Source organism: Thalassophryne amazonica, chromosome 6 (assembly GCF_902500255.1).
Source record: "Thalassophryne amazonica chromosome 6, fThaAma1.1, whole genome shotgun sequence".
Lineage (NCBI taxonomy): Eukaryota > Metazoa > Chordata > Actinopteri > Batrachoidiformes > Batrachoididae > Thalassophryne > Thalassophryne amazonica.
In genome coordinates this window covers 34,555,298-34,577,084 of record NC_047108.1, presented here as the reverse complement: position 1 = coordinate 34,577,084, position 21,787 = coordinate 34,555,298, and the positions used below count along the sequence as shown (strand labels likewise).

Below are 21,787 nucleotides of genomic sequence, written 5' to 3'. Positions count from 1 at the left end.
TGTGAGTCTCACTCCAAATGAGTGAGACTTGAGAGCTCTGAAGTGGGCGGTCCTTAAAAGCGCAGTGAAACCCAATCATGCGCAAATCCTGACATTCATTTTGGATGTTCAGTACAAAATTTGTGAAGGTTATGAATTTTGATCAAGTTATGAAAAAGTGGCTCATGGATGTAGCTCCATTCTGACCCCACAGCTGAAGGGGAATATTCTGTCGGTTGCACATCAGGGCATAACGCCGGCTGGTGTGAAAACTGTCAAACCGGGGAAGATTAAGTAGCAGAGTTGAATTTATTCTTCTATTTTTTTCTCTTTTTTTTTTTTTTTTTTTAAACATTGTAGCCACCTGCAACATGCTTTTTGTTTTTAATCATCCCATTGAAAATGCATCCACAGTATGGGCAAAAAAAAGAAAAACAAAACACTATACATCACAAGCAGTTTGTCAGATAATTTTTTTTTATTGAAGAGTTTGTTTTTTTTTTTTTTTTTTTTTTAGTATAAAATTGGCTTTGATGCTCTGAAACTATCGGTATGCACATTTAGTCCACAGCATGATTAAACAACCTTTTTAATTACAGGTAGACCATTTCTATACATCATAATAATCGCTTTCATTCATCATAGCTTGGGAATTGTCATCGTTCTGGTCCTGGCTGCTGCACTGATGCATGTCAGTACAGGCAAAAGTCTTGAGCTCTGCAGGAGCACCTCCCAGAAGAGCAGTCAGATTTACACTTGCATTGGACCAACTTAAGGATGGGCTTTAGGGCTGGGAGGGCCACTGGTTTGAGCATGCCATCAGAGTGTTTGAAGTATCCATTTTGCAGAGGATCCAGCTGCGGACCCTGCAGAGCAATGGCTGCCTGTGCACTTGTTTGGACATGGACTCTCAAGATGTGCTGAGAGCTCCAAATGTTGGAGGGAGCTTATCCCTTTCTGCCTTCTGTTTGCAGAAAAGATGTCATCACAGTTAGTCCATGGGCTGGGTGGGCTCACCTTGCACCCCCCCACAAAAGTGATGAAAGTTGATGTAGGTTGTACATGGAGCTGTATCCATGAGGTTGTAGTATTAGATCTATATTTTCATATTTTCCATGTTGCCACTGAAAATATAGGGACTCAGTGGCACTCCTGGGATATTATTTGTGGGCGTGGCTCCAAATTTTCCTTCGGTTGGTTTTGGGGGTAGGGGAAATCTAAATTGACATAACTTTTGAATGGGTTGTCACAGGAAAGTGTATGACCCTTCAAAATGTTTGTCTTGGGCCACTCTAATGTTTGAAATCATCAATATGCAAATTATGTCCATATTTAGGTCAACAGAGGTCAAAAGGTCAAGAAATTTAGGGAATGCCTAAAATCTGGAAGCCTGTAAATGTTCCCTGAAGTTCCCAAATAGGAAAGTATTCACCTAGGACCCCATAAAACCTCTAACATCCCTTTACAAGACTAATGGCTCTGTATTTTATACAGAAGGGCTGAATTTTGAAAATGCAAAAAAAAAAAAAATGATTTCAACATGTGGTAGTTGATTATACTTGTAAGTATGCTCTGCCAAAACAAAAGCAAGACTTATTCACCATGCAATAAATGCTTTATTAGACATCTTAAACAATTAAAGTGGTTCACCAAAATAATCTATTCATTATGCAATAAGAAGACTTCCAAATGGTCAAGTCATGGATGTAACATGTCATTGGAATGTTATTTTTATGTAGCTTTTATCTTTCTACATCATCAGAATGGGGCCAATGACTGTCACTTCTAAATAAATGCTGCACTCCAGAAAATACTTATAAAGATGCATTATGCAGTCACCTGATCATGCTGTGTGATCTGCCAAAGGCCATTTCAATATGCTTGTTTTTCAATGAGGTGTCACAAATCGGAATGTTACCTACAGTAGTGTTCAGAATAATAGTAGTGCTTTGTGATTAAAAGATAAATCCAGCTTTTTGCTAAAGCTTATAGTTAGGGCTGGATCAGGTGACCCTGGACCATCCCTTAGTTATGCTGCTATAGACTTAGACTGCTGGGGGGTTCCCATGATGCACTGAGTGTTTCTCTTTTTGCTCTGTATGCACCACTCTGCATTTAATCATTAGTGATTGATCTCTGCTCCCCTCCACAGCATGTCTTTTTCCTGGTTCTCTCCCTCAGCCCCAACCAGTCCCAGCAGAAGACTGCCCCTCCCTGAGCCTGGTTCTGCTGGAGGTTTCTTCCTGTTAAAAGGGAGTTTTTCCTTCCCACTGTCGCCAAGTGCTTGCTCACAGGGGGTCGTTTTTGACCGTTGGGGTTTTTCCGTAATTATTGTATGGCCTTGCCTTACAATATAAAGCACCTTGGGGCAACTGTTTGTTGTGATTTGGCGCTATATAAATAAAATTGATTTGATTTGATTTGATCTACATCATCAGCATGGGGTCACTGACACATATAGATTTAAATGCAAAACTTGAAAATACTACTAAAAGATGCATTATGTAGTCAACTGATCGTGCTGTGTGACATGCCAATGGCCAATTTAAATAATGCTTGTTTTAATGCTTTGTTTTGTAACAGGTTGTTAGTCAGAATCACTGTCATCACTCTCACTGTCGCTACTGTCACTGTCATAGTCATCGTCACTGCTGTCGCTATCCTCTGCTGTTTCATCCTCTGTGGTCTTCTCAAGTATGTCTGCCAAACTTGCTGGTAGGGCAGTCCTTTGAACCAGCGTGGTTCCAGTCTCCCATCGCTCATCATCCAACCATGATCTTCCGCTGGATGTGGGATTTCTGGCTTTGGGATGTGGCCTCTCTTCCAGATGGCAATGGAAATGCCATCTTCCACTCCATGAAAGAGATCCCGAGAACATTCAAAAAAATCTGTCAGAACATCTTGTCAATCGCCTTGCATGGAACATCCAGCGTAATCTTCAGCACTGACAGTTACATGCCTAATTCCATCAAGTCCTTAGAAAGATCAACTCGTGGCAGTGGAGAGAAACGGCTAGTCCATGGTGAAAACACGAGGAAGCCAGAGAACTGGAAGGAGTTCCTAAGCAATGATGATAACAAAACTCAGCTGATTGAGTTACTCCTGAAAGTTTGGTGTGCCGATGAAAGCCTGCCGAAGATTGAAAAGAAAAACTTGATCCTAGTTTGCAAGGGCAAACTATTACCAACCAACTCAAAGCCAGTAATGGGAAGGTGTCTGTGTCAGAAATAACATCTCTGGACTCCACACAAGAAGAGACTGACACGCAAATCATCCTATATTCAGCATATGCTCAAGAAGCAGGGTACAACTTTGTGCGTGTTAGAAGTCCAGACACAGACATCTTCTTTATACTGTTGTACTACGCCCCGAACATGAAGGTGCATCTCCTATTTGAAACAGGCACAGGGAACAGAAAGCGATTGCTGGATGTGACAGAGCTGTCACAAGAATTCACCCCGGAATACTGTGCTGCTTTGCTCGGCCTCCATGCCTTTACTAGATGCGATACAACAAGTGCGTTTAAAGGAATCGGCAAGGTAAAACCACTGAAGACGCTACAGAAGAAACCGAAATATCAGGAAGTGTTCAAATGCCTGGGAGAGTCTTGGGAGGTCATTGATGACCTCTTCCTTGCCCTTGAAGAATTCACCTGGTCCATGTACAGCACCAGTACAAAGACAAAGTCGATCGTCTTCAATATGAAATGCTCGAGTTGAAGTGTGGTGGAGCAGGCCAGTCTTTAGGTTCTAAGAAGAACATCGATCCCTCCCACCCCCACGAGTGTGTCTCCAGGAGCATGTCAAGCGGGTGAACTACCAAGTTGCCATCTGGAAGAGAGGCCACATCCCAAAGCCAGAAATCCCACATCCAGCGGAAGATCATGGTTGGATGATGAGCGATGGGAGACTGGAACCACGCTGGTTCAAAGGACTGCCCTGCCAGAAAGTTTGGCAGACATACTTAAGAAGACCACAGAGGATGAAACAGCAGAGGATAGCGACAGCAGTGACGATGACTATGACAGTGACAGTAGTGACAATGAGAGTGACGACAGTGATTCTGACTAAGAACCTGTTACAAAACAAAGCATTAAAACAAGCATTATTTAAATTGGCCATTGGCATGTCACACAGTATGATCAGGTGACTACATAATGCATCTTTTAGTAGTATTTTCATGTTTTGCATTTAAATCTAGATGTGTCAGTGACCCCATGCTAATGATGTAGAAAGACATACTTGCACAAGTACATTAGTGTTCAGAATAATAGTAGTGCTATGTGACTAAAAAGATTAATCCAGGTTTAGAGTATATTTCTTATTGTTACATGGGAAACAAGGTACCAGTAGATTCAGCAGATTCTCACAAATCCAACAAGACCAAGCATTCATGATGTGCACACTCTTAAGGCTATGAAATTGGGCTATTAGTAAAAAAAAAAAGTAGAAAAGGGGGTGTTCACAATAATAGTAGTGTGGCATTCAGTCAGTGAGTTCATCAATTTTGTGGAACAAACAGGTGTGAATCAGGTGTCCCCTGTTTAAGGATGAAGCCTGTTGAACATGCTTTTCTCTTTGAAAGCCTGAGGAAAATGGGACGTTCAAGACATTGTTCAGAAGAACAGAGTAGTTTGATTAAAAAGTTGATTGGAGAGGGGAAAACCTATACGCAGGTGCAAAAAATTATAGGCTGTTCATCTACAATGATCTCCAATGCTTTAAAATGGACAAAAAAAATGAGAGACACAAAGTGGACCATCAAAGTGGATAGAAGAATAACCAGAATGGCAAAGGCTCACCCACTGATCAGCTCCAGGATGATCAAAGACAGTCTGGAGTTACCTGTAAGTGCTGTGACAGTTAGAAGACGCCTGTGTGAAGCTAATTTATTTGCAAGAATCCCCTGCAAAGTCCCTGTGTTAAATAAAAGACCTGTGCAGAAGAGGTTACAATTTGCCAAAGAACACATCAACTGGCCTAAAGAGAAATGGAGGAATATTTTGTGGACTGATGAGAGTAAAGGTTCAAGGTTACTTTATTTGTACCAAAACGTAAATTTGGTTTGGCAGTGAGTCACTCCATTCATAACAATCACATAACACATAAATACCGATAAAAAATACCATAAGTATAATAAAATAAAAATACAATGAGCAGTGCAAGTACAGGCCAATAGCATGGCACCCAGAAGAAAGTCACAATGCGTGTGCCATCTCAATGCAAAATAGCAGATAAATTAATTAAATATACATTCAAAGTCATCTGTTAAGAACACTAATAGCAGCAGGAATAAAAGCGCTCTTGTAGCGCTTTGTTCTGCAGGAAGGAGCTTTATACCTCCGTCCTGAAGGGAGCAGTTCAAACTGATCAAAAAGAGGATGTGAGGCGTCCTTTAGAACTGCCTCATGTACAGAGAGGTTGGATACAGCTGAGACTCTCCTCCAATGATTTTGCTCGCCCATTTTACAATCTGATTCAGACTGTTTTTGTTTTTAACTGACAATTTTCCAAACCATGACACCAAAGAGAAAGATAAAACAGATTCAATATAACAACGCTAAAACATAGTTAACAGTGATTTGTCAATGTGAAAGGATGCCAGTTTTCTAAGACAGAACAAGCGCTGGTGTCCTTTTTTACACACCACATCACAATTTGACTCAAAAGTGAGTTTGTCATCAATGACAGTACCCAGATATTTATAGGTACTCACAGTTTCTACAGCCTGACCTTTTAGGAGAGTTACTCCATGTTTGTGGGAACCCTTCCTAAAGTCAATGACCATATCTTTAGTCTTCAATACATTCATCTGTAGAAAAGACTTCTCACACCAGTCCAAGAAATCATCAACAACAGGACCGTGGCCAACCTCATTGTCCTGTAGCAGGCTGACAATAACAGTGTCATCTGCATACTTAAGAATAGTCCTCATATCCCTCCAACTTCTGCAGAGATCAGTGTATAAAATATACAAAAGTGGAGAGATAGCACTACCTTGTGGTGACCCGGTGGAGGACTGGGTCTGATCAGACAAGACCCCATTTACTCTAACTTTTTGTGTCCTGTTAGTGAGGAAGCTCAGAATCCAGCCTACAAGGTTGTAACTTAGATTAAAATGTTCTAAAAGTCTTGAGGCTAAAATGTGGGGCTGAATTGTGTTAAAAGCAGAAGAAAAATCAATGAATAAAAGTCTGGCATGTGCACCTTTCCCTTCAAGGTGTCTGAAAAGTAAGTTCATTAAAGTGACTGTGGCATCCTCGACCCCTCTATTTGGCCTATAGGCAAATTGCATAGGGTCCAAGTTGGCACCTACTTGATTAATAATTTCAGTTCTCACCAATTTCTCAATCGTTCTTTTTGGGTCCAAGGGCCACAGACAGTTTGTGAGACGACCCCCAAACTCTGAATTCAAGCCACAGTTCACAGTGAAGACAGTGAAGCATGGTGGTGCAAGCATCATGATATGGGCATGTTTCTCCTACTATGGTGTTGGGCCTATATATCGCATACCAGGTATCACGGATCAGTTTGGATATGTCAAAATAATTGAAGAGGTCATGTTGCCTTATGCTGAAGAGGACATGCCCTTGAAATGGGTGTTTCAACAAGACAATGACCCCAAGCACACTAGTAAACCAGCAAAATCTTGGTTCCAAACCAACAAAATTAATGCCTCGCAGATGTGAAGAAATAATGAAAAACTGTGGTTATACAACTAAATACTAGTTTAGTGATTCACAGGATTGCTAAAAAAGCAGTTTGAACATAATAGTTTTGAGTTTGTAGTGTCAACAGCAGATGCTACTATTATTGTGAACACCCCCTTTTCATAGCCTTAAGAGTGTGCATATCATGAATGCTTGGTCTTGTCAGATTTGTGAGAATCTACTGAATCTACTGGTACCTTGTTTCCCATGTAACAATAAGAAATATACTCAAAACCTGGATCCAAAAGCATCTGCAGAGCATTGACAGTATCTTCATCTGCTTTGAGGTAGACCTGCGGCCAGGTTGCCTTGCTCATGCTGGAGAACCTGTGTTGTCGACCCCAGTGAATGCATGAAAGGCTGGCAAAGACTTTGCTCTTTCTTCGTTTAGAGTTCATCGCACTGGTTCAATCTACACAATACCAGAGGTCATACAAATGAATGTCTTCAACATGAGACCATAGTTTGGTGCATCTACTGTAGCACTAAAAAAAAACAAAAACAAAAAAAAAAAACAACTGTGCATCATGTAGGTTTTGCTGTGAAGCTGGCACAGCCTGGTGGATCAGCAGTGTGTCATGAGTCTGTCATTGAAGCAGCCACTCTGATCCTGCACAAGCACCATACCATCAACCACTTCTATCTTCCAACTTGGCTGCATATGAAGTCTGAGTCCAGTATCTACAGCATTTTGGTGGGTAGAACTTCCAGCTTAAGGCGGCCGGTGGTCTTCATGGGGCTATGTCTTTTGACAGCTTCTCATGTAAATAGATTAAGTTGGACTTGTCATGGCAGAATTGTTCCATCAGGAGTGAAAAGTGCCCTTGATGTCAGAGTGAATAAATAGTTTCCTATGGCCTCTTTCTGGTTGATGTCTCAGTTTGACTTGGCAAATACCATCAGCCTTGCAAACAGGTCCTTGGTCAACTTGAGATCCACAGTATGTCATGAGAGCATCACTGTAATCTTCTTGTTCCCAGACAGGAACATCGTGTTCTCTTCACAGGGGCCCAGAGGCTGATGTCTCCAGTGATGTGCTCTGACACAGTCTTCATACAACTTCTGGCCAGTGATATCTGCATTCAAGATCTGTGGTACATACTCACCTGGGATGTAGGCCTGTGTGATCAAATTGTGCAAGTTGTCACCTTTAGTGTAACGGGGTTTCCATGGCTGAGTATGGCTGCCTTGATCTTGTAAATGTATAAATATGTTGAAATATATGTTATTTTTTTGAGGTAAAATGAATACTTATTATACATGTGTTAGATGCTGTGTAAAACAATGACACTTCTGATGTAGCAAGTCTGACGAACCATTTGCTCAAAATATCACAGCAAAATCTTTCAACAGGAACTACTTCGTGTGTGGATCACTCAGCACCCATTCTAGTAGGTTTGCCGTGTGCATGTCTTTGGAATCATTCATACAATAAATATTAAATGTTTTAATGAGTGATGTAAAAAAAATGTTTATTTTTGAAGAGTAGCTGGAATAAGATAATTTCTCATCCACACTGGGCCCTTTATTACCCACTTATGCATCACAGGGTTAAAATATGGTAAAGTGTAACTAGCACAACTGGATTCCTTGACCTTTACTGTGGGTTTAGCAGTAGTAGTAAAAAAAAAAAAAAACATTCCAGCTTATTCAGGAGTTTAGATATTACAATTTAACGTTTTATGGCATTATTTATGGCTATTTTAAAAGTTCAATATGGCTGCCATAGATATCTGAGCAAATGCAAACATTGATTTTCTGACTCCTTAAACTATAACCTAAAACCAAAAATGTATAGCTTAGCAACCCCCCTCCCCCCAAAAAATCCCACAAATGTTAAAATCTAAATATAATGAACCTGACCATTTCATTTCAACAGCAAATAACACTTGCAAATATACAGTGGATCGCTATGGTTTAACAAAATGCCAGCTGTGTGTTTTCACACCAGTGAGGCACTTGACACTGAAGCAAACCAAAAGGGACCTGGCCGTGACCCACAGAATGCTTTTTTAAGACACCAAAATCCAGTAAACACCGCAACTGAACACAAATCATTTAAAGAAATGGAGTATGTGTAGTAGGAGAAAAAGTTTTTAGGCAGAGTCCTACACCATACTTGGTGTTGAAAAATAAAGACTTGATTACTTAAATGCTTCCTAATTTCAAACTGTGTTACAAGTGATGACCAACTGGCTAATAAGCGTTGATACAAGGACAGTATTCATGATTTATTGCCACATTTCTTATTTACAGTACAGCGTGCAGAACAACCATCTGTCCGGCGCTCTGCTTTCCCAACGTCGAGACCGAACAAACATCTTAATTTGTGGCAAACTAGAACATCAGCCACCTGACGTGTGCACAGCTGTGGTCAAAAGCCAGTCTGGCTTCTAAATGTGCACCAACAAAAACCAGTGTCACCCCCACTTCACATGTACAAATTACAGGCACTGTCAGAGAATTTGCAAAGAAACTACAGGGATCTATCCCCCCCCCCAGCTTCCACCACTCAGTGGAACTGAAGTATGTGCAAAATGCCATGGGTCCAGTCTATATACTAAGAGTGTTCAGAGCTGGTACTAAAGTGACAGCCTCTGGCACGTTCTGGTCCTGGATTCCTTTGCTCTGGCGAACCTTCTGCCGATGCCTCTCTTCCTGACGTTTCTTCTTCTCCTGACGCTGCTGCTCCTTCTTCTGCTTGTTGGACAACTGACAGACAAAAGGAGCATAAAAAAAATTATGATTTGAAGTCTGATTAAAAAAACCTGGTGGATTCACAAATGAGAAGAAGATATCTGTGAATGTCTTTCACACATCATGAAGTGAGAACTGGTTGAATGTTTCGAGTGGAGAGGAGGGATATGAGTGATGTTCATACTGCTGACCGGCTGACTGTTGATTCAGACCAACTGCACAGTAAAGAGAATTTACCACAATATATACATTGTTTTCAAGGGTGTGTAACTGGAAAAATGAAATGATCATTTCTGTACATTGATTGTGGATGCGGTGGTTCTGATTTAGAAGCAGCGCATTCACAATTTATTCATCAACCTCTGTCAGAGCCATTTAAAGATCTCATGACTACCGGGACTCTGTCTGTTGTTGCGGGCAAGAAAAGAGAATTGTCTGCGGTTTATAATTCATGTAGTAGTTTTGTGTGTGTGTGTGTTTTTTTTTTTCATTCCTCATAACGTGCTATTTCTGTGGGATAGCACATAAAGGTTCTCTGTGGACTGTGGGAGAATGTTTCTCATAGCCGCATTCTCCTTCTGCAGAAAATCTCAGGAGAACTTTCCTACCACTGCAGGTTTCAGTGGTGGGAAATTTTAAAACTTATAACTCTCTGAAACACTACTGACTGCATTTTGAGGGCCAAATTTTGTTTAGTATTAATATGTTGCATAAATAGACAATCAGGTAAAAGCTAAAAAAATGGTTTCAATAACACTAATCCAAATGGATATCAGATCAAATCGAAACAATTCAGAAACTTTAGAATCGGAATCTAATAGATTTTTGAAATTTCAATTGATACCCAGACGTGTTAAAATGTGTATTTTGTTTTATTTTGTGCATAACTGCAAGTGAGTAACTGAATTTCATTTTGCACTTATGCTCATGAACACATGCAAAATCCTCATGTTCTCTCGCTGTCATTTGTTGCAACTATTCTTTGTAAGTCATCAGCAAAATGTTTCCCATCCTAAGCAAAATTTAGAATTCACTACTGTTAGATGGAGGGCAGCACGGTAGCTTAGTGGTTAGCATTGTTGCCTCACAGCAAGAAGGTCATGGGTTCAATTCCCACCTCTGGCCTTTCTGTGTGGAGTTTGCGTGTTCTCCCTGTGTTTCCGTGAGTTCCCTCCAGGTGCTTCGGCTTCCTCCCACATCCAAAGACATGCAGGTTAGGTGGATTAAAAACTTTAAATTGTCCGTAGGTGTGCATGTGTTTGTTTATGTCTGACCCTGCGACAAACTGGCGTCCTGTACAGGGTGTACCCCGCGTCACGATCTATGACTGTTGGCACAGCCTCCAGCCCCGTGTGACCCTTAACTGGAGTAAGCAGCTGAAGATGAGTGTGTGTGTGTGTGTGTGTGTGTGTACTGTTAGATGGGATCTGACCTAAAAATCTCAGTGGAGGTAAAAAATGGGATGTTACCTTAAATGTGTGTGTGTTGCTGCCATCTGCTGACTGTTTGGCATCAGTATAGTCTGTGGCTGCGGCTCTACAGTCTGCGGACTGTGACGCACACCGGCTGTGAGTCAGCAGAGAGCCCACTAACCACTCAGCATTGATGGTCGCTGCACTCAGCTGCAGCAGGTTCTCTTCATCCCCTGAGACAGACACAGAAACAGTCCACGTGAGAGACGCATGACCCAGACAAACCCGGTTGCAGAGCATGATGTGCAGAGCTGTTACTACTACTTTAGAGAAACTACAAAACAAACACCATCACGTTTGTTACAATACGTCAGTCTTATGTTGATGAAAAACTGAAGTGACACAATAGTTATATGGAGCTAAATCCAGGCCAAAAGTTTTGTAATCTAAAAAAAAAAAGAAAAAGAAAAAAGATTGAAAAAATAAATTTTGAAACTGAAAATTCAATGTTTGTTCTTGAATCTTCTAATCATTTTAAAAGTACTATTAAAAATAAGTGTAAGATATATATTTTTCAGTTTAAATATACTTTTGATTCAGCTTTAAGTATTTTGATCAAATAATTTATTTAAATTTTTTACTCTGAAATATATTTTAACATGTGATGTGTCATTTTTATCAGTTGCAGGATTAAATTTTTCAGAATCAAATCTTATCTTTTTGGTCTCATATTTCTTTTTTTCACCTTCAGATCTTTTTTCACTTTCAGATCTTATTTTTTCAGTTTCAAACTTCTGGCCCCATTCTGGCGTGGGAGGGCGTGGCTTCGATTGAGAGGGGTGTGGAATTGTGAGTGACAACAGCACAAATAGTCCTCACATGATGTTGCTTTCAGGAAACGTGGGTACTTTGATAGATAATGACTCAACACTTTCTCTCAACTGTATTGTCCTGATACCTGTAAATAAAGTGATGCTAAGGACAAAGATGTCTATTACAAGTAATTCTAGACCACTCTTGGTCATTTTTGATGTATAAAAACTGGAAAGTACGCCAGATTGTAAAGTTTAACACCTATACATAAAAACCGATGTGTCCCAAATCCACACAAGACCGTGAACGCATCGCCACATCGCCACATGAATTAATACAATCCAGTTGTTAAGCTCTGTTGTAACGCATCACGTGATAAATCTGTTTCCGGGTTCAAAGACCTGCAAGTTTACAATTAAAGTTACATCTGTATGATCCTTTTAAGGATCTACAGTTTAAGTTTAGTTTATGTTTACAGTGTGCGCAAACCTCCGTCCCTCCCGTCTCCCCCTCTGCCTCTGTTAACCGCATTTGTCTGTTTCTAAGGTAAGAACACTTAATAAAACTTTTTTCTTTTACTTTATATATTTTATTATGCACAGGTAAAATATACATGTCTGTTTGTTAATAATTGTTTTTTTTTTCATAATTTAGAATCATTTGGGGATGTTTTACAAGTCTGGAACAGATTAAAATTATTTTAGTTATTTTCAATGGGGGAAATTTGTTTGAAATATGAGCAGATTGGCTTACGAGCTTGGTCACAGAACAAATTAAACTCATAAATCAAGGTTCCACTGTACTACTAAAATGTAATTTTTTTTATGCTTTTCATCACGTTAATAAGAAACTGCATCCATGAGACCCAGAAAACTTGCTAAAACAAATATTACCAATGATCCGTGTCTGCTACATTTAACCTGCTTGGAATTTAATAAACGCAAACCGAATTTCAGACATCTTATATATAGTACTCTGGAACAAAGAGGACAAACAGTGTTGTAAAGGACAAGAAACAGGACGTTAAAGTGCAAACTTCACTTTCCCCCCGAACAACATGAACAGGAAGTGATCGCAGCTCACAGCGACTCCCATTGAAAATAACGGAGAAACTACCTGAGCTTCTGGCATTTTTACATAAAACAAACGCAACAACATGTTGCGATGTTAATGCTGTTGTCCGTGTGCACCGGTTTAAGTGCAGCCTGATCAGAGCATCTCAGTGCAGTTCTCAATGTTAATGACAGCACGCCTTTTTGTTTGGACACGGAAGTTGAAAATCACATGATGCGCTACATTACACTTAACAACCGGATGGCATCACAAGGACAACCTGCAGGTGCAGGCACACAGGTAAGAAATGTTCTTTACAGATAACCTGCAGTGAAAATTAGGCTAAGTAACATAAAACTGAGTTACTTTTGAGATGTAGGGTCACCCAGAAAGATGTGTTTATGTATTTCTTGCACAGGTTTCAAAGTAATGAGATTCAGAGTGAGCACATTTACACTTATTACCAAACAAATATAGACAATGACAACTGAAGATGTAAGTTTCAAAGGGGAACACTTTTAGGACTACAACATGAGCAGCAGCTAGCATTGCCGTAGCTCATGATAACCTATGCCTATTTACTGCTTAGACACATCTAACACGTCTTTCTGGATGTTAAACTTTACAATCTGGCATATTTTCCAGTTTTTAATACATCAAAAATGACCAAGAGTGGTCTACAATTACTTGTAATAGACATATTTGACCTTAGCATCACTTTATTTACAGGTATCAAGACAATACAGTGGAGAGAAAGTGTTGAGTCATTATCTATCAAAGTACCTACATTTCCTGAAAGCAACATCATGTGAGGACGTTTGCTCTGCTGTCACTCACAATTCCACGCCCCTCTCAATCGAAGCCACGCCCTCCTACACCGAAAAAATAAGATCTGAAAGTGAAAAAAGATCTGAAGGTGAAAAACAGAAATATGAAACCAAAAACATAAGATTTGATTCTGAAAAATTTATCCTGCAACTGATAAAAATGACACATCACATGTTAAAATATATTTCAGAGTAAAAAATGAAAATAAATTATTTGATTAAAATAATTACAGAGCTGAATCAAAAGTATATTTAAACTGAAAAATATATATCTTACACTTATTTTATTTTAATAATACATTTTAAGTGATTAAAAAATTTCAAGTCAGTTTCATTCAGTTTCAAAATTTATTTTTTCAATCTTTTTTTTTTCAGATGACATAACTTTTGGCCTGGATTTAACTCCATATAGTTAGAGTGTTAAATTATGACACAATCAAACACCAGGCTGAAGGAGAGACAAATCATGCATGATGGGACAAAGTTGCACTCAAATACTTTGGATGTTTTTTTGGGGGGGGGGGGTTGGTCCACAGAGTCCTGCAGCAGTAAGCGCTGTAACAGCTTTACTTACCCTGGATTCCTCGACTCTTGATTGAGCTCAGGATCACACTGTCATCCTCTGAGATTGCAGAAGAGTTTCTCTGTTTGTGCTTCTGGCCGTCCCCAAACTCCCGCTGCTGACCGTGAGAATTCTGCAGATTCTGCCAACAAACATTGGGAAACACCAGTGGGATTACATCTACAATACACATGCAAACACAGTTAGATCAGGGTGAGAAAGCACATCCTTCATGTGAGAGAACAACACGTTTGTTGTGATCATTCTCAGTGTCCTGCTGCAGCTGCTCTACTTTATGGTTCGAGAGGGTGTGAGAGTTTTGTTTACTGTAATATAAAGTTACCACCAAGGAATGACATGTCTGTTTCCTTAAGCCCCGGTCACACGGCACTAACAAAGCACACCGAGGCCAAAACGAAACAAGAAATTCGGACTTGCACTGACTTTCGGAGACATCGTTTAACTGTCATCCAGCTTCGGTCCTGTAGCTGGCGCTTCATCAGAATTTTTAAACTGTTGAAAAATCTCAATTCGTCTGCATTTCGTTTTGCTTTCTGTCTTGACGGTGCCTCATTATTTGCGTAGTTCCCATACAGTCAGCGTTCCGTCTGATTGTCGTCCAACTTCCCAAGTCCAACATCTTGCACGAACATTGACGATATCTGAACAGATCAATAACTGAAGATCCGACGAGCTGAACGTGACTCGTCCATGTGTGGGACGAAAAGCATCGTCATACAGAAACAATAGCGGCAAGAATGTCTGATCAACTGCTTTAACTATTTACACACGTTGCAGCCATCTCTGGCTTCAACGTGCATGTGCGTGCACACTTTCTTGTAGTGAACACAGACCTGTTGTCAAGACAACGCAGCTGCAGGTGGTTGTGGACAGCACAGACTCGCTGCAGAAATGATCACAGCGTCAAGGTCGCCATTTGCTTTGTTTTTATTTTATTTTCAGTCTTTTTATGCGCTCTGCACTCACAGGCTTTTCAGTGATGGGAGAAGTCGAGGCTCATTCATCCACTTTTTCTCAATGATTTGTGGCTTTATGACTTTTTTCCTTCATTCAGCTAACGCTGTGTGCCGTGTGACCAGGGCTTTAGTCTTTGTCTGGTGATAACTGTTATAAACACTGGCATCGAGTTCCTACCTAACAGATGGGGAGATGATGATTAAGGGATTAAAGTGTTGGGCTTGTGACCAGAGGATCCTCTGTTAAAATCCCTGTGAGGCCAGAAAATCTCCTTGCATGGCATGAGATGTATTAACACGAGGCATCACTGTAAAGTGCTTTGACCATGAACGTGCTATATAAATGCAGTCCATTTATAAAAACAAGCTAGAGCACAAACCTCCACCAACACTAGTTTCCAATTCACAAAATTTTTAGCTTGGAAAAAATTTTTAAGGTCAAAGTCCTGTTACAAGTTATTTTTCATAAGCTAAATTAGATGTGATCAAATGTCAGGAGTATGTATTTAGTTCATGCACTTGAATCAAAGTTTTCTGTGGTGTTGCCAGGTTTTTGTTTTTTTCAACTTTTTCAGTTTCTGAATTCTTTTTCAAATGATTTTCACAGAATATTGGTTATCTCTGCTATGCACAATTTGTCAATGCTTTCTGGCACGACAGTGTGCGCCAGTCCACACCTCACTTTCAAAGATGAGTGTGATTGGGGCACATCTGATTAAGATATAATGTAAAATATACATTAAATGGGGTTTTCAATGTAAATTTAAATGGCCAAATAATCTGTAATCGGATCAGATCCAGATCAAATATGAAAGAAATATGATCTTTTTTGACAGTGTTAAGAATTTCTGAATATTCGTTCAATGTTCAAGGATAGGGATTTTTCCCATTTTCTTCCTGACTGTGATCTTCAACATTATATCCATTCACTTTGTTGTTGGAGGTAATCACACTTCCCGATGTCCTTTGACCCGGTCAGCATTCTGTTCATGGTAGTTTTGTGAACCTCAGTGTGAGGCCAGAAATATTTTTTTTTATAGCACCAATGAAAAATAATGCCAAATATCATTACTTTGGAAATAAATAATGATTTAAGCACATGTGCAGCACTTGGATCAGATTGTTTTAAAACATTTCTGTACTTGTTTTTCTTCACTGCATTTACATTTCTGAGCATGTCGCGTTTTTCCAATGTACGCCTCACAATTTGAGGGTTTTAAATTATGCATGCAGTTAATCTAAACAAACTACAAAGCTTGCAATTCATTTGATCAAATTTAACTGCCTGACAACACACACACACATTCATTCATACGTGTGTGTGCATGGTCCTAAAATTTCATAGCTATCTTAAATAGTTCTGAAGATCTACTGAAGAGCTATTAATGCACAATAATTTCAAGTGGAATTTCTAAAAGTGGGCCTCCCAGCTTTAGAGGCCTGTGTAATGGGTAAAGCAGGGGTCATCTTTACTGCTCCTTGAGATCACCTGCCCTGCATGTTTTCCACATGTACCTGTTGCAACCACAGCCATTTAGTCAGGTTTAATGTTTCCTAGCTCGATTGGCTCAGCACAGCTGACTTGGTTATTCAGCAGTAGGTGCAGCAGGGAGAGTTGGAAAATATACGGGGCAGGTGATCTCCATCAGCAGGGTTGGTGACGCCTGGTGTAATGTCATTCTGTAAAGAAAACTGAACAAACTCAGAACTGAGAATTCAACTTGTTTGTCTTTCAGCTGCCCCCATTTTTTGTTCATGGTCACCCAGTAGCGGTTTTTGGTACGGGCAAACTGGGCAGCAGTCTGGGGCAGTATTTTTTCATGACCCTTTGCACCCCCAATGTGCCATGGGGGGGTGTAGCGCGGCAGCACAAGCACTTAAAAAAAAAAAAAATCATCCTGTGTCGCAAAGCGATTATCATATCACTGTGTGGGGAAGTGGTAAATTTGCACCCTGCAGCTGCAGGCAGGCACCCCTGCGTGCTGAGGTGCACAGAACAGAAGGAGCATCCTGCTCCCCATTTCCACGCTGCTCCACTCAGTAGGACCCTGCTGTCCGGCTCTACTGTCTCCTCTCTGGCAGAGCAAAGTCCACTTAGGATGCAGCACAGAACCAAAACTTTCTGCGGATCATCCAGCGAACGAGGCAGGTAGCTAGTTTATGTAATAGAAGGGGTTTGAAAGCAGATAGACAGGGTGTAGCAACGGGTTCAAATCTCACCCACTTGTGGAGCTGCGTTCACATTACTAGCTGAAGTGACTTGAAGCTGACAAGAGTGTGTGTTATTCAATTTTTACAATAATTTTCCAGCAGCTGGAAACTCTCTTTTCATTGTCATGTACACTGACAAAATAATAATAATAATAATGAAATTTAAAATTCAGCTTATCTTCATAATTAAATGGTTTATTTAATGGAGAAAAAGAATAGCATTTGATTTCATTGGCATGGAAATGCTAGAAAATTTTAAATTTAGATTTTCTTTTGACCCACAGATGAAGACAAAAAATTAGGGAGGAAAAAAAAAGGCAAGCACTACATTATCAAATTTGTCTTACCTAAAAGTTTTGCAGATTAGTCAATGCTAAGTATTTACACATTTAACCTAATATTTACAAACATTAAGCTAAATATTTAGCTAAATGTTGGGACAAATATGCACCTTAATAAAAGAGCTAATTGTTCCTCCCTGAAAGACAGATTAATAAAGTGTCTAATAACAGACATTTAGCATGTAAGAGCCTGTTTATTCAAATTTGCAATTCATGGATGTTTTGTATAAGCTATATTGCAGCCTTCAAGCTTTTGATGTCAATTTCAATTGCAATTTGCAATCTGGACTGTATTGTAAATGCAGATGCTGAGTATAAGAAAGATCAGAGCAGACTGTTCTTCCTCAAGAGGCTCAGATCTTTCAATGTCTGCACACATATGTTGCAGATGTTTCATCACTCAGTCGTCTGCAGGGTCCTCTTCTATGCTATAGTGTGCTGAGACAGCAGGCTGAAGGCAGCTGACATGAACAAACTCAACAAGCTCACCAGAAGAGCTGGCTCTGTCCTGGGGGTGGAGCTGGAGTCTGTGGTGGAGGTGCCAGAGAGGAGGATGTTGAAACACACTTAGCCCCTGGTATTCCTAAGAGGTCTTCCATCCAAGTAATAACCAGGACCTACCATGCATAGCTTCTGAGAGCCAACAGGATCAGGCTTACAGAAACCAGAGCAGCTGCAGCGGGTGAATGCAGCTACTGTTCAAAATCTTTGTCTATCTGACACGGAATGACTCACCTAATGGCAATTAATTGCACTAATATGCCTTGGGGGGGGCATTATATCATAATGGAGTTTCTCTCCTGCCTTCATCTCCAATCACAACATTCTGGTAGTCAACGTCACGAAAGAATCTGAAATGCATGCACACTGCCCTGCTGACTTTACTGCAGCCTTTAATGTAAGGTACCTGGTTGATGCCAACAAAACAGCACATACCTCTATGCGGAGCAGAGCAGGGCTCTCAGAGTTGTCTCCAGTGCACCGCACACTGTCGTAGTGATCCCCGTAACGGTAGGCGATGTGCAGCTCTCTGCACACTTGCTTCTCAGCACCGTTTATCTGGAGTAACAAACAACATACTTAACTATACTGAGCAAAAATAGAAACACAACCACAGGGTGTGTGCACAACTGAAGAATTGCAGTCAGAAACGGTCTCGCAGACATGCTTGTCATCCTCTACAGGGTTTTGACCTGACCACAGTTTGTTGTCATAACTTACTTGATGAGACAAACGCTCACCTTCCATGGTGTGTGACACAGGAGAGTTTTATTGATGGCAATTTGAATCCACAGAGATAATGTGGTGAGTTTCTGCGGCCCGCCGTGGTGCCTTTCATGCGCTGTATTGGCCCGACAGTGCATCATAAACACATGGTCCAATGGTCTAAGGATCAGTGCACCAATTCCTGGAAACTGAAACCGAATATGCCACCAGTCCAGCATGTATCAGATACTGTGGATAAACGTGTACAACAGCATGTGCAGTGTTCCAACAGCTGCCAATATATGGCGGCAACTTCACACATCAATTGAAAAGTGGCCACAATCAATAACCTGATCAACTCCACGTGAAGATGTGTCACTGCATGAGAAAATGTGCATCCGAGATCTTGATTTGCTGTACCCCCACCCCAAAAATGCATACAGTATCCGAAGCCCAGCATAAAACTGTATTGTAGCTCAGTGATTAATAACAGACCCCCCCCCACCCCCACCCACCCACCGATCTGTCCATTTCTGAGTGGCTTTTTATTGTGACCAGTCCACGGGACACCAGAGCAACATGCAGTTTAATCAACATCTCAATCTGCCACACCTGCACGAGGGCAAAGGTGAAGTGGTGACTCACATGGATTTTACATATCTGTTCAAATTAAGAGAAACAAGTAGAGCCCCACTGTTATTTTTTAAAGGGGGGACAATACCAATATTATAGAGTTAAAAAACAAATAATCACGTACACACATAAAAACTAGCAATGATTCATAACATTTCATTATCAAACCCTTATGGCATCACAATGATGTTTTACAGTTTAAACATGAACTTTATTATAAATAACTAAAAATAACCAACAGCCAACCAACATGTCACTCTGTCTTCACTCAGATTGGCGGTCGCTGTGTCACACAGTTCAGTGTTTGCATAAAACCGACTTCTCATATATTTTGTCCCCACCTAGCAGGCAGCACAGCAACCACTTTTGTCTCTATAAAATGCCAATTCTGAATGAAAATGAGTGGCAGCTGGTTGCTTTGCCTCTGTCTCTTGTGGCTAGCGTGACCAAGGGTGGGGGGTCCCAGCTATGATGGACAGCACTGTAAATAATGCTGTTGGATTGCCCTCTGTTGGGAAAAAAAAAAAAACTATGTAATGACACCATTTCCAACAGCCCTTGTTTTTCAGCATTATTTGGTAAAATAAAACTTTAAATATCTGGAAAAATAATGCCAATACTGATATGTTTGGTGAAAGGTTCATATCAGCTGATATTATCAGCCAACTGAAATATCATTCAGATTCTAGAATAAGCATTCTGTGTGGACAGAAGATATCTTCTTATGTTGTACTACAAAGGTTTTAGATTTCACCGTACAGTGAGAGATTAGCTTGTGTGGTGGCCCTACCTCCCATAGTGGTGCGTTTAGCTGATGGATGACCACTTTCACCTGGTGACTCCGCGCAAAAGCCACAATGGCGTCATTGCCTGCAAATGTACCAGGCTCTGAGAGGTTGGACACTGGTGAGAAAGAAAATGACTCATAAGACAACATTACCCTCCTTAGTCACAAGCAGACATTTTTCTTTTGAAACATCAGTATCAGTGAAGTCAACACAATGGTATGACCTCAACTTTAAAGGCTGTAAACTGGCAGAATCACACTCATTTGTTAAATTGTTCTTTTAACAGAAACTCACATTTCTGCTGGTCCATACTAAAGTAATGCTAAAGTGTGTGTGTGCGCACGCCATCAATATTCAGCTACTTTGATATTTCTTTCAGCTGCTCCTGTTCAGGGGCGCCACCACAGAAGATGCATCTCTGTCTGACCCAGTCCTCCCTATCTTCCTGTTTCAGCTGCCTGCATATCCTCCCTCACCTGCTTTTTGTTCTTCTTCTTCTCCTTCTGTTTGGCAGATTCATCATCAGAAACCTGCTCCTGATATACCCATCAACCATCAAATGGTGACCCAGACACGCCCCCACTGATCTCTTAAAATAAAAATAAAAAAAGGGGGGCACAGTGAAATCCCATTGGTTGTTGTGGTTTCTTCATCGGTTGTTCCCAAGGAGGAACAGAGAAGGGAAGTGATTAAACTAGGACTCAATGTCATGCATCTTGGGGTCCACAACAAGGCAGCTTCGATTTGCTGCAGCAAAGGGGAGCAACTGTGTCATGTCCACTTACAAATCAATTGGATCTTAGACAGTATGTCATAAGGCATTCAACTGCACTTTGTAAACTCTGATCTGTAGCGTAATTAGTCCTGGGCTATAAAACAACACCAACACACCAAAACAATAACACACCACAGGCAGTAACTATTGAGAACCCCAGAAGGGACTTAATACATCAAGATTGGTGTGATATTTATAGTGAGGATATTGATAAATCATATGAATTAGTTATTTCCATTATTTCCAACTTGTATGACAAACATTGCCCGTTTATGCCAAGAACTGGAAAAATGCAAAAAAAAAAAAAAAATAGATAAACCTCGGGTTACAAAGGGACTCCAGAATGCATGTAAAAAGACTTTTTTTGTACAAGCAGTTTATAAAATTCAGAACAAAAGAAGATGAAAGAAAATATAAGATATAAAAAACAAATTAAACATGTGATCGTGTAAGAAGCAGTATTACTGCGATTTATTGGAGAAAAAAAAATAAAACCAACATTAAAGGCACTTGGAAGATTTTAAATTAAATCATTAAAAAGAAAAAATTGTTAAAGATTATCCATCTTATTTTCATACAGATGCTGACAAAATTGTAAAAGAAAATAAAGTTACTGCTGATCATTTCAACATCTATTTTGTTAATGTGGGTAAAAACTTATCAAATTCAATTGTATCCTCAAAAATGTGCTCTTTGGACAACAGCAAAACAATTAATACAACTCTGGATTCAATGTATATTAAAGAAACAGATGAAAATGAAATTATTTACATAGTTCATAGGCTAAAAGGAAAAAAAATTAAC

The 21,787-nt window shown here is 40.1% G+C and overlaps 1 protein-coding gene across 2 annotated transcripts in view; it reads right to left on the bottom strand.

Moving 5' to 3' along the window:
- Positions 1 to 8,602: 8,602 nt before the first annotated feature.
- The window catches only part of otud3 (OTU deubiquitinase 3), a 51,693-nt gene continuing 38,508 nt past the window's right edge, over positions 8,603 to 21,787 (bottom strand). Inside the window, exons 4-8 of one of the 2 annotated variants that reach the window (XM_034171968.1) lie at positions 20,211 to 20,323; positions 18,518 to 18,640; positions 14,065 to 14,194; positions 10,855 to 11,030; positions 8,603 to 9,400 (exon numbers count right to left, since the gene is read on the bottom strand). In XM_034171968.1, the coding sequence (XP_034027859.1) occupies positions 9,242 to 9,400; positions 10,855 to 11,030; positions 14,065 to 14,194; positions 18,518 to 18,640; positions 20,211 to 20,323 (701 nt within the window). In that variant the 3' untranslated portion in view covers positions 8,603 to 9,241. The remainder of the gene's footprint in view (positions 9,401 to 10,854; positions 11,031 to 14,064; positions 14,195 to 18,517; positions 18,641 to 20,210; positions 20,324 to 21,787) is intronic. The other variant, XM_034171967.1, reaches the window with a different exon arrangement.